At 46.5% G+C, this 13,868-nt stretch overlaps 2 protein-coding genes across 3 annotated transcripts; both read left to right on the forward strand.

The window, feature by feature from the left end:
- The first annotated feature begins 215 nt into the window (after positions 1-215).
- On the forward strand, positions 216-1,585 carry LOC119655966 (gastrula zinc finger protein xFG20-1-like). Its single transcript, XM_038062196.1, has 2 exons — positions 216-1,394; positions 1,485-1,585. Exon 1 carries the CDS (start codon positions 337-339, stop codon positions 1,390-1,392), a length of 1,056 nt encoding a protein of 351 aa, XP_037918124.1. The 5' UTR covers positions 216-336; the 3' UTR covers positions 1,393-1,394; positions 1,485-1,585.
- Positions 354-9,870, forward strand: LOC119655967 (zinc finger protein 81-like). 2 transcript variants are annotated; one of them, XM_038062198.1, is made up of 3 exons: positions 354-468; positions 8,521-8,731; positions 8,900-9,870. In XM_038062198.1, the coding sequence occupies exons 2-3, from the start codon at positions 8,600-8,602 to the stop codon at positions 9,641-9,643; spliced, it is 876 nt and encodes a 291-aa protein (XP_037918126.1). In that variant the 5' UTR covers positions 354-468; positions 8,521-8,599; the 3' UTR covers positions 9,644-9,870. The 2 variants fall into 2 exon arrangements, with proteins under 2 accessions (XP_037918126.1, XP_037918125.1); XM_038062197.1 differs by having other exon boundaries at positions 8,521-9,870.
- Positions 9,871-13,868: the final 3,998 nt, after the last annotated feature.

Genomic DNA, 13,868 nt, shown 5'->3' on the forward strand with positions numbered 1-13,868 from the left:
AGCTCTTACTGTACAAGACAATGATCTTGCCAGTCCTCATGTATTTCTCGGAGACTTGGGTTCTTAGCAAGAAGAATTGCGAACTCTTGGCCTCCTACATGAGGATGGATGGTGGTTCCACAATATACCAAATTCACTCAATGTCTCGAGTGAATTCACGCAATGAATGGAACCTCCATTCACCCGAATTCATTCCAAGTTTGAATGCAGTCATGGCATTATTTGACAACAGACTCGGCTGTCACTTCGGTTTGTTTACATTTGCAGAGAGTAGGATTTTGGGGTTTTGTGAAGTTGTTCTTTGGAAGTCAGAATTCTTAATTACGAGGCCGCAGCATGAGTGATGACACCGTAGTTATTGAGGTTTATGCAGAAAACAACAAACAGGAGAACTTCGATTCGAATGCAGACCAGGCCGACATCAAAGCGAAACTGTTGAAATGTGGCGAAATCTACACCCTGGACAATGTAAATTATATTCTTGTTTGTAATATATGTGAAGAATCGTTTCTTGATGCATTAGAATTTGGCAATCACTATCGAGGGAAGCATCCTCCCCTCGAACAGAATACTCCTCCTTTGCCTATCTTCAACGATAATCAACTAAACACTCCTATCGTCAACGATATTGAACCAAACGCTCCTATAATTATCGTCGACGATAATGAACCAAGCACTCCACCGCCTGTTGACAACGATAACATGGAAGAACCTAGTGAAGAAAAGGAAGGAAATGGAACTGCAGATTTGGATTTTCTTCCATCGGAATACAAGATGAAAGAGGAAGACTTGCCTGAACCTCAAGAATGTATCGAACTGAGCAGTGATGACGACTCAACCAATGACAACATTGCTAGCAACCACCAGAATATCATGCAGGAAGAAATATCGGAACCTAAGTCGAATTCCACTTCCATAGTATCGAAACCCATGTATGATTTCAACTGCAAAATATGTGGTAGCCCATTACAAAATGACGAATCCCTGCGGGAGCATCTAATCCATCAACACAAATTCATCGAGTGCGTATACTGCAAAAAAATTTGCATTAACCAAACGGAGTTTAAAACACACTTCGCAACACATAATTGCGACATAAGCAATCCCAACAGAATTAGACAATGCCGACAGCTATATTATAATCTTGTATATGATAACCGGGTAAAGAAAACAGCTCCCAAATGTAAAAAAATAGTTCCTTCTAGCAAAAATCGTGAAAGTGTCCTCAAATACCGACAAAAAATCTACCAAATGCTTAAGAGACACTCGAAACAACATTCTTCAGCAAAGAAATTTAAATGTCCTGACTGTAATACGCAATTTGAAACTCTGGAACTCTTGAAAACACATCAAAATGCACCTTTGCATTTTTCATTCACATATGATTGCTGAAATTCAAAATTATCAAAGATTTTTGGTGCGAAATATGACTCTTTTCTTTTACCTAAAACGCAACATTCCTTTGAGGAACGAACGATTTAAATGCGCACCTGTGCATTTCCGCTGCGAGGTAACATTTTAATTAACAAACGAAATTGTAATTAATTGCATTCAAACCGCGAATAAAAAAAGGTTCAATTCCAAGATTCAAATTGTTTCATTCGGGACTCCATAACTTACATTGCTCCTGCTTCCGAGCATGCATGTACAATGGCGGCAAAAATAATAACAGTGCTGACTTCATGAACTGTCAAAGAGCAAAAAATGAATTTCAAAGTTTGATTAAAACCAGAATATAGTGATAAAATGAAGTCAATAAGTGTAGCAAAGGGAAAACGAAAGTAAATTTCTTACTACACTTCAAAAGTCACTATTACTTTTTGGTTTTTGACTCGAAACAGCTTTTTTGACGTCCGTCTAAAGATTGTCTATTGGATTGAAGTCAGACGATTTAACAGGACACTCCATGACGACACTTTCATTATCCAAAAACGATTTTTTTGACGTATATTTTGGGCCATTGTCCAGCAGGACCCATTTAATAGGCATTTCGTAGTTAGCATCCGGAAGGATAACTTGCCGCAAAATATCTGCATAGACATTTTGATCCATGGTGCTCTTTATCCGGTATATTAGACCAACCCCATAATAAGAAAAACAGACCTGGAGGTAGGTGAATGCATTTGCGCACACAGTGTTGAACTCCAGATTCGGTATGCCGTCAGACTACCGACTAAACACCTCCCCATCGTCAGTAAGCTAGTCTGGAACCGTTTCTCACATTACTTCGGGCTAATCCCCGAACTCTCCCGCCTTGCGGAGCCTTCAAATCAGGGAATTCCTTTCACCAACCGGAGGGGAGAGGAGGAAGGGACCTGTTAGTTTAAGGAACCCCCTGCCATCCAGCTCCTCCATTGGTCAAGCTCTATCTTCTTAGTAACGAGAAGGACCCAAACATAATGAGCAACACGGCTCCACCTGTCAGCACCTCTCAGCATTTATTCGACAATGCTGTCTGGAGAGAAATCACCTGTGTTTAAATAGAACTACTGACGAACCCCATCCCACCTTCCACAAGAAAAAAAGTTTAATGGGCGTCGTCCACAACTCCGGAGATCGCGCCTTTCCAATCGTGTGCAGGTAAGACTGAAAACTTTCATGTCCACTTAAAAATTTGGTAAGGAAATAGTCAGTATCACCATGCTTCCAATTCAGCCACGCACCTAAGTTGCTGATGAGACGCACAGTCCATTTGCCTCTGGTTTCATCTTGCCAAGAGAACTGCCACTCGTTTAGAGTGCGTTGCAGTTCTTCACGAGCAAGAACCTCCCTTGGCTCATCTTCTTTGCCTTTGTATATGGCTTGACGCTCCCTAGCAAGAAGGGCAACGGGAATCACTCCCGCGATCACCATCACGACCGGATCAGAAACAATGTGGTACACAGAGGCCACTTGCAAAGCTCCCCCTCCTTGCCAAGGCGTCATCCCATAACTCTGCACCGTAGAGCAAGATAGACTGCGTTGAATTCATCAGTAGACTTCGCCTGCTAGACGTAAGACCCCCAATGTTTGCCATTAGCCTACTTAATGCCGAAAGTCTAGCTGCTTCGCTGCTGCTTTGATTTGCTCAAAAAGCTCATCTTTGAGTGAAGAGTCGGCTCGAGGTACTTTACCGCTGGCTTTGACTCGATAATCGACTCGCCGAACGATATGGGACGCAGGGTCGGAATTCTCTTTTTAGTCAGGATGACTACTTCGGTTTTTTCTAGTGCAAGGTTGAAACCATGAGTCATCCATCCGCTTACTCGTCGCTTGAATATACCGAGTCTGCTTTGCGCCTGTTCGGCAGTGCGTCCAGAAACAAGCGTCGCACCATCATCTGCATAACCGACCAGGCGCGACTCTTCTGGCATGTCGAGTTTAAGTAGCCTAGTAGCGTTCCAGAGTTCCGGCCCTAGGATGGATCCCTGTGCTGCCCCTCACGAGACCTTCATCCTCCTCTGACTCTCTAGTGTTTCATAGAGTAGGGAGCGGTTCCTCAGATAATCCCTCAATATCCGTAAGAGATATTATAGTTCGGCACGTGGAAAGTATTGTCTAGTGTGCCTAGAATGTCTTTTCATCTTACGGAATTAAAAGCGACGTCAAGCGTTACGAGGAGCACCACCCGTCGAGTTCGGAAGCTACGTGCCTCCGCTCATCGAACGGAATCCATGACTTGCATGACAGCATCAACTGTGGATCTCCTTGCTCTAAAACCAAACTGCCGGGGAAATAAATCTCCGACAGCGAGTATCGCTTCAGCGAGTCTACTTCTGATGAGCTTTTCGAGCACTTTTTTAGCAATGGGCGATATGAAGACAACTCGGGGTCTCCTTTCCCTTTGTGGATCAGCGCAAGCCTCGCCACCTTCCAACGAGCAAGGGAAGTACCCTCTTTCAGGCAAGCATTGAATGCGCCGAGCAGTAGGTCTGGTCGATGTTGGAATACCAGTTTGTATACCTCTGCTGGAATACTATCAGGTCCTGGCGCCTTCTTGCTTTTCACAGAGGAGATTGCCTGTTCCAACTCTTTTATAAAGAAAAGTGGACAGTCTTCTGCGCTCTCCGCGCCGACATCATCATCCCATACGGGGTGCGGATGGAATAGTGCCCTTATAATGCGGTCCATCTGCTCGGTCTTAAGTGAACAGGGTTTCCTCAGAACCCCGATTTTTCGGGTTACCAGTTTGTAAGCGAGTCCCCACAGGTCCCCATTCACCTCGTCGACCAGATCCTGCCAGCAGTGAGCTCTACTCTTGTTTATTGCGCTGCGGAATCTCCTTTTGGCTGATTTGCACTCCGTCACTATGGTACATGAATCCTCCCGGTCGCTTAGACGTTGTGTTAAGCGGTTTAGCAACACTCCTTCTGGAGCTCTGCGATTTCCACTGTCCACCAATACATAAAAAGTTTGTCACGTCGTTATCAGGTTCTTAACTGAATTTACGACAGGCTACAGGATCACCACCCCCAGGAGTACCCGAGTTCCAAGAGTTTCAACAAACCTCCCGGTGTTCACTTTCGCAACGTTTCATGCACAGAAAGAGCGCCGTCGTGGCGCACACCGAGAGTTTGTGTCCACTACTTCGAAAGCAATATATCGCTTGCCGAGAAGTTTTCCAGAACACCCGTCCACCATGATTCCGACGCGAAGCTTACGTCTGGAATGCTTCCCTCGCAGCCTGGGCGCCGGAACGTTGGGGTGGATCCGGTGTTTAAAATTACCAGTCCTGTTCTCGCCGCCATTTCCAAAATTTGTTTCCCTCTGAAGTCTGTATGAGGCATACCCCATTCAAGTACCCTAGCTTTGAAGTCACTCCTAACCAGGATCCGCCATCTGTGATAGCGTCCTCCAAGGCATCCAGCCTAGATATTAAAAAACGTTATCCCTGAACACCGAATCCAGACAAAGCCGTCCCCTTGGCCTTGGGCAAGAACCCTAAGGAGGATGCCGTCCCGGACCCATATGACAGCGGCACCTGATATGTCAGGATGCCATGAAACTGGGTCCTTGTTTTGGTACTGCTCACTATATAATAATAATAATCGTTGGCGCAACAATCCAATTGGATCAGGGCCTTGAAGTGTGTTAGAGCACTTCATTCAAGACTTTAACGGTACACTCCAGTACACTGTAGGAGGCAATGTGGTCAGCATTGCTCACTGATGAGTACTAAATCAACTTTGGTTTCCACAGCGAACTGCGCTAGCAACTCGTCAGCGGTTGCACTTCGGTGCATATTGATTTGTAGCCCGAGTCCGCAGTGTGCGCAATGTTCTCATCAGTTGCGTCACGGTCCCTGCATAGGACGCAGCTTTCCTTTATCTTTGCAGGTGTTCGCTTTATGGCCTACCTGACCGCATTTACGGTATGTTGCCCTTCTGTCAGGTCGCTGACAAGTTCCAGATGTGTACCCATAATCCAAACATCTGTAACTTTTGGTTGGGACGGCCCGGATTCGTATCCTACACACTATCCAACCAATTCTTATTTTCCCGCTGTTTATAAGCTTCCTCGAGTATTGTTCGGCAACTTCCACCACAGCGAGTTTTCGGCCTCGGGAATTCGCAGAGGTGATACCAATCCGGGAATTGGTTACCTCCGGACATTCGCGTTTGATGGCTTCTTCTACCTCGTTCTTTTCTGTGAGGTAGTCAAGGTCTCGGATTCCCAGGAAACACGTGGGTTCCAGGCTGGAAACCAAAGCTTTTTCTCTCAAAAGCCCCTTGACTGCTTCACAGGACGTAACTTTATTTATGATCTTCGGGCCTAGTTCGACTAGAACTCCACCACCCTTCGTTTTACGAATGGAAGACACTTCTGCTCCGTTATCTTCGGGTTTAATGTTGTAACGGATTTCACTTAGGACTTCCGCAAAAGTCTTGCCTTCCGTCGGCTTAATAAGCAGAGCTGGCGGTCTAGTCCTTCTTCGTCTCCCCACCTTTTCTGTTGGTGTTCCGTCCTTCGTGTCCACCTTAATTGAAGGCAGAGGTTTTTCTAATGGCGCGACGTACTGTCTCTTGTTCCTCTTCGCCTTCTTCTTTTGAGCCCTGGAGAGTACCTGAGTAAAATCTCCTTCATATCTCCCTTCCTCCTTTCGTTTTTCTCCCCAGTTCGCTCTGCAATGAGCTGTCAGCGATCCGTTTGGTACTCGTAGTGTTCTCGTCGGAATGCGCGGTTGTTTCTGCTTCCTGCGGATTTTCTCGTACTCTCCATGTCCGCCTATAATATGAAATCCTGTCCAGGAGCTCCTCCAGTTTCCTTAGTCCGCTTTTCACCCCTTTGCTGACGTTTTTCTGGCGGAACGTCGCAAATCGCATGCGCTTCACAACTGCCGCGCATTTCTTAATAAGCCTTTCCTCTTCAGCTTGCGCCAGAGTAGTCGACAACCCTCGACTTATATTCGGAACCATTTGGTTAGTTGTTAGCGCAATGCTGACCACATTGCCTCCTAGTGTACCGTTACGGTCTTGAATGAAGTGCTCTAACACACTTCAAGGCCCTGATCCAACATGGATTGTTGCGCCAACGATTATTATTATTATTTGGTTAGTTTCGGGAGTTTCCACAGTCCCTCTTTCCGCAATTATAGCACTGCGTGATATGGTGTGGATTCTTGTCTCCGTTCCAGGTGCCGCATCACTTTGCGAGTCCTTCTCTCCGTCTGTTTGTTCCGATGTCTCGTCAGGTATTTCAGCCCTTGTTGCGTCCTTCGCTGGGCGCTGAGGTGAGCGGCGCGTTTTCGTGTTGCGAATAAACGCAGCCAGCTCAATCTCCACTTCCACTATCTCCTCGTTTGATTTGTTTTTGTTCGCCATTTAAATTGTTTACCAGCGCATCGTGTGCAAGGGAGCGGGCCGCAATGGGTATACCCTCGGGGACAAAGCCCCTACCTCAGTTCCCTGAGGCTTAACTTACGATTAGCTGATCCCAGAACTGACGGACGGATCAGCGCTCGCTCAGGGCAACGCAGTTTACTAATACCAGTTCAATGCACACTACCCGACTAGGGTCCCAAAGGGGCTGGCTCCTGATACGCGCCACAACTACCACCTTGGCAGAGCTGGGCTCACATTACCCCATCGACATCGACAAGGAGTTAACGACGGTTCCGGAGACTCCCCGTGTGTCCCAGTATGTATCGGTCATTAGCAGTTCGCTCTTCCCCGAGAGACTTTCTCGAGGCTACTACCTAGGACACAGGTATTATGCCAGCTAGATGGTCAGAACTACTGACTGACACCATACGAGCAGCCAGATCGACCTCTTCACGATCAGTAGTAGATTGAGGACTTGTCTCCTGGATGTGGGTAACAGGAGAATCGCTGACATCGACCCCGAAAGAGCCGCCACTTCTCGCAGGGTTGGGAAGCTGCGATCCCCCAAGTTCAGAATCTACCGCATGCACGATTCAAATGTCGCTCGACAGTGGAACAGCTATCTTGCAGATCGGACGGCAGATATACTGAGCAATCCGCCTGCGAATTTCGCGGGTGCTAGACAGGCCACGTTCCGAAGAAGAATCGTGGAAGCGGATCAATGAATGGAAGGGGTTGAAAGCTCTATTGACTACTGCAAGTGATGGCATGTGTGATGCACTCAAAATTCGATGCCGGGTAATGTGCACCGTGGCAAGAGAGAATTTGCTTAGGGAAGCAGAAGATGCCACGCAATTGCATACCGCATTACAAAAGAACATGCATCTGATCGCAAATATTTCGACGATCCACGATGATGAACAACTAAAGAGGTGTAAAGAACACACACGGTTCCTAACTGTATCACATCCAATGAAGTCCCTCCTCTTGTGGATAAAATGGCTAGTCAACGTAACATGCTGTTGTGGACCGTCCCCCCAAGCAGAAGAGAAATCATACGGAGTAAAGCCGCGAAGCTTCAAAGTCCCCTGCAAAGTTATTTATCGCTGCACCTACAGTTACTGTAGATATGCTGCTTCCACTCGTACGGAAATCTTGGGAATCCGAGACCTTTCTCAGGGGGTGGAAAAAGGGAATGATCGTTAATATTCCACATAAGGGCACTCGTTTTGAGTGTGACAATTGGAGGGGTATCTGTATGCTCCATACTGTTGCAAAGATAATGACTAAAATAATCCCGGAACGCATCAAAGAACACTTGGGAAGCTTGATCGGCAGAGAGTAGGTTGGTTCCTCCTGTATTGACCACATCAACACCTTATAATCATTTTGGAACAGTGCGGAGAGTTTAGACCTTCGCTACACCTGGTCTTCATCGATTTCGAAAAAGCTTTCGATAACATGAGCAGGAAGTGTATCTGGAGTGCTCTATGCGATAGGGGCATTCCGGAAAAACCAATAGCTATTTTCAGAGCGACATATGATGGCACATTTTACCACGTGCTGCACCGTGGTAAAATCTCAGAAGATTTTGAGGACCAAAACGTTAAAAACCCGACTTTGGTACCATCATGTAGCAATAAAGATTATTCATGCAAGACATGAAACAATGGATAACCTGTAATGATTTATTTGACAACAATCTCGTCTGTCATTTCAGCTTGTTTACATTTGTAGGAATTGGGGGTTCTGTGAGGTTGTTCTTCGGAATTCAGTATTCTTAATTAAGAAGCCGCATCATGAGCGACGACACCGTAGTTGCTGAGGTTTATACAGAAAACATCAAAGAGGAGAGCTTCGATTGGAATGCAGACCAGGTCGACATCAAAGTGAAACTGTTGAAATGCGGCGAAATCTACACCCTGGACAATGTAAATTATATTCTTGTTTGTAATATATGTGAAGAATCCTTTCCTGATATATTCGAATTTGGCAATCACTATCGAGGGAAGCATCCTCCACTTGGACAAAATACCGCTCCTTTGCCTATCGTCAACGATAATCAACCAAACATTTCTTCGCCTGTTGCCAACGCTAAGGTGGAAGCACCTAGTGAAGAAAAGGAAGGAAATGGAAATGTAGATCTGGATTTTCTCCTATCGGAATACAAGGTGAGGTCCGAAACTGAAGAATGTATCGAAATTAGCAGTGACGACGACTCGACTAGTGATAACACAGCTAGCAACCACCAAGATATCATGCACAAAGAACTATCGGAACCTGAGTCGGATTTCACTTGCACAGCAAAGAAACCTCTATGCGATTTCGTCTGCAAACTATGCGGTAGCCCCTTACAAAATTATGCATCGCTACGGAAGCATCTAACCCATCAACACAAATTCATTGAGTGTAAATGTTGTCAAAAAATTTGCGTTAACCAAGAGCAATTCGAAAAACACTTCATAACGCATATTCACGACGTAGAAAGTCCCCACAAAATAAAGAAATGTCGACTGGTATATACCAACCTTGTGTATGATAACCGGCCAAAAAAGAAATGTACCAAATGTGAAAAATTAGTTCCTGTTGACAAAAAACACGATTGTGTACTCAAGTACCGGCAAAAAATCTATCAAATGCTCAAGCAACACTCAACCAAACATTCTTCGGTGAAGCCATTCAAATGTCCTTGCTGTGATCTACAATTTGAAACCTCGGAACTCTTGAAAACACATCAAAATGCACGTTTGCATTTTTCATTCACATGTGATTGCGATCGGGAATTCAAAACTATCGAAGACTTGAAAATGCATCGAAGCATTTGCTTGTCGCTCCCGCAATGAAATTTTGTATTTCTAAGAAAAGGGAAGAAGCCGGAATCCTCCATCGGCTTACACGGGACTACAAGGGAAATTTGTGGAAGTAGCCAAGGTATTCGAGTCTGAATTTTTATTTTTATTTCTTCTAGGATAATGAATAAATGTAAATATCTTACTTTTTCAATAAACACTTTGTTAAGGGGTGAGATCATCATTCCAGAAGCAGAAAAGAATAAATAAGGATAAATAGTGTAATATTCTTCTTTTGATCGGTTTCGCCATTTGGCTTTATCGAATGCCTGATCTGGGTGCAATCTCGAGGCTTTTAAATCCCCATCCAGAGTATCAAGCCACCGTTGTTCCAGCCGGTCTCAGTGCAACCCCATAACGATCGCGGATATCCTCATTTCGGATGTGATCAAAACGTGTCATGCCACTAGTCCAAAGCAACATCTTCGTCTCCATTACCACAAGACGCAGTTCATTGTCTTTTATAGTCGGCCAACACTCAGAACCGTAGAGGTTGACAGGACGGACGAAATTGCGGTAAATTTTAGATTTGAGACGTTCCTTGATACTTCGATAAGAAAGAACACCAGATGTAGAACGCCACTTCATCCAGGGTGCATTAATACATGAAGAAATTTCATAACGCAGTTCTCCATTGACTGATAGCGTTGATCCGACGTATTTGAATCGGTCAGTTCTGGGCGCCGCTGGCAGTGATTGTGCCTGTTTCATGGGGATCATCATCATCAACGGCGCAACAACCGGTATCCGGTCTAGGCCTGCCTTAATAAGGAACTCCAGACATCCCGGTTTTGCGCCCAGGTCCACCAATTCGATATCCCCGAAAGCTGTCTGGCGTCCTGACCTACGCCATCGCTCCATCTTAGGCAGGGTCTGCCTCGTTTTCTTTTTCTACCGTAGATATTGCCCCTTATAGACTTTCCGGGCTGGATCATCCTCATCCATACGGATTAAGTGACCCGCCCACCGTAACCTATTGAGCCGGATTTTAGCCACAACCGGACGGTCGTGGTATCGCTTATAGATTTCGTCATTGTGTAGGCTACGGAATCCTCATGTAGGGGGCCAGAAATTCTTCGGAGGATTCTTCTCTCGACCGCGGCCAAGAGTTCGGAATTTTTCTTGCTAAAAACCCAAGTCTCCGAAGAATACACGAGGACTGGCAAGATCATTGTCTTGTACAGTAAGAGCTTTGACTCTATGGTGAGATGTTTCGAGCGGAACAGTTTTTGTAAGCTGAAATAGGCTCTGTTGGCTGACAACAACCGTGCGCGGATTTCATCATCGTAGCTGTTATCGGTTGTGATTTTCGACCCTAGATAGGAGAAATTGTCAACGGTCTCAAAGTTTTATTCTCCTATCCTTATTCTTCTTCGTGTTTGACCAGTGCGGTTTGATGTTGTTGGTTGATTCGTCCTCGGTGTTGACGTTGCCGCCATATATTTTGTCTTGCCTTCATTAATGTGCAGCCCAAGATCTCGCCCTGATTGCCGCCTGCTCGATCTGGATGAAGGCAGTTTGTACTTATAATCCTTAAGACAATAAAATGCAAGAATATATTCTTTCTTCATGCATTTTTCTGTCGTATTCCGTTTGACGGAACCTCCAATCCGCCTATATACTGATTATTGATTATAATTACGCCCATATGGACATAAATTAGATTTCGCTCTTCATCTCGATAGGATTAGCATGGGAGTATATATGACTTCATCTTGCTGGGACAGGTAGGTAGGGTATAGTGGGCCGTTCGACGAGCATAATTAGTACGCCGTTTGATGCCACAAGTTTCAAAGGCGTAACCACTACAGGGAGAGCAATGGGAGCTATTCAGAGCTAACCCGTAGCATATACGAAGGATAGCAACTCCCTCATTTTGCAGCTAAAGTTCTTTTTGATATTCCCAGAGAATTGTTTACATCATATCGAATTGATCAGAGTCCCGCCATAACTGGCACAGCGACATTGGTTTATAATCGGCCTCAGGCTCAAACCAATGAATGCCGGACCTATCTAGCCTGAGTTGTGCAGCGGACCATCCTTGAGCCCACGAAGAGTTCTGCCCACAGTATGGAAACAACCACCATGGAACTCCCACAAGGGAGACAACCGCAAATGACCGGACAGAGGATATATCCTAAAGGAATTCTCCTGGAAGATAACCACTCAGATTTCCATTCCGGTTCCCATGGTACCGGTAAACTCGGGTAAGATGTCGTGGCAGGAGCTCCTTCAGATGAGTACCTTTCAGCAATATGGGTTTCGGCGAGCCCGTTCTACGGTCGATGCAGTAGCAAAGGTCGTGGAATTGGCTCGAAATGCGATGGCCATGGGCAAATGCTGTGCTCTGGTGACGCTGGACGTCAAAAATGCTTTTAACTCAGCCAACTGGGGCTGGATTAAGGGCGCTTTGGCCAAACTGGGTGTTCCTAGCTACTTGGCTCGGCTCATCGAGAGTTACTTTTCGGATAGACTTCTCTGGTACGAGACGGACGACGGGCCGAAGGAGTACATTGTGACAGCAGGTGTGCCTCAAGGTTCTGTATTGGGACCGCTGCTGTGGAACATAATGTACGACGGAGTGCTTGGCCTTCGCGTGCCGGAGGAGACAACGCTGATTGGTTTTGCGGACGACTTGGCGGTAGTTGCAATTGCAAAGCATCCCGAGGACGTGGAGCTTTATGCAAATGAAGCCATTCATACCATCAAGTCATGGTTACGAATGGTCAAGCTGGACCTGGCGGACGAAAAGACGGAGGCGGTCCTCATTACCAACCGTAGGAAGAACAACACGGTTACCATCCGGGTTGGTAATCGTGAGGTCGTCTCAAAATCGGTTGTCAAATACCTGGGGGTGATGATCGATGCCAAGCTGAGTTTCAAGGGACACTTGGATTATGCGCGAGAAAAGGCAGCAAATGCCAGCTCATCCCTTGCAAGGATGATGCCTAACGTGGGAGGGCCGAAGTATAGTCGCAGGCTACTCATCGCGGGAGTGGTGAGGTCGATCCTGCTATACGCGGCCCCTGTCTGGGCGGGAGCGTTGAACCACGCTGTCAACCGGAGGAAGATATGTTCGGCATACCGGCCAATTGCGCTAAGGGTGTGCAGCGCATTTAGGACGGCGTCGACGGAGGCAGTGTGTGTTATCGCAGGAATGATCCCTATAGATCTTCTAGCGAGCGAGGCACACTGGCTCTACGAAAAACGGAAGGCAAATCCAGCCGAGGTGAATGCGGATTTCCGAAAAGCCATCAGGAGAGAGTTGTGTGGCAAGTGGCAACAACGATAGGATAACTCCGACAAGGGCAGGTGGACCCATACATTGATCCCGTGCATCGAGAAATGGGTCAACCGAAAGCACGTAGAATTGAATTACCACCTGACACAGTTCCTTACGGGACACGGTGGCTATAGGAAGTACTTGCATCGCTTCGAGTTGGACGAGTCTCCCAACTGTCCTGAATGCGGTGCTACACTCGAGGACCCGGAGCACGTTATGTTCTATTGTCCCAGATTTCTGCAGCAGAAAAGGAGGTTGAACAGCATCTTAGGGGCGGACATCGAGCCCTCCAACCTGGTGGAAGAGATGTTGAAGTCGGAGGAAAACTGGATGGCGGTAAATGAGGCAGTAGCCGTGGTGCAGACAAAACTCCTGGAGTTGGATCGAGCTCAGAAGGCGGCGCGACGGAGACGTAACATGGACGAGCTGGTATAGCGAACCAGAGCCTCCCCCGCGAAGTAATACTTCACGGTGGTCCCGCGGGGAGGGGCGGAAGAGTGGAGGTGGTTTTAGTGGGTGTGAATCCCACACACTGCTGCAACCTGGCGCAGCAGCGTCTTTCTAAGATTCCCACCTCCATCCATAAAAAAAAAAAAAAAAAAAAAAAAATGATGAGTACCTCGCAGACTCGGATCTGATTGCCCTGACAATTTCTCCCTCCTCTTCATAACTTCGACAATGCGAATTGTAGGAAGTACCGAGTCTGCCGGCACCCTTCCCTATATGCCGTACATATTTGTACGTGTCTGGCTCAAAAGGCCTCGCGATCGGGTCTGATCGTCACAAGCCAGATTGAGAGAGGAAGTGAGCCTTCGCCATCTGAAGTCAGCGACTTCAGAACGCGATATGTCGCGTCGAGCGGCGATATCTGCCTAAAGCAATCTGTCGCAGCGATTCACTGTAGTTCGCGGCGGTCAGTGATCTGTTTTTACAAAT

Source organism: Hermetia illucens, chromosome 4, assembly GCF_905115235.1.
Source record: "Hermetia illucens chromosome 4, iHerIll2.2.curated.20191125, whole genome shotgun sequence".
In the NCBI taxonomy this organism is placed as follows: Eukaryota; Metazoa; Arthropoda; class Insecta; order Diptera; family Stratiomyidae; genus Hermetia; species Hermetia illucens.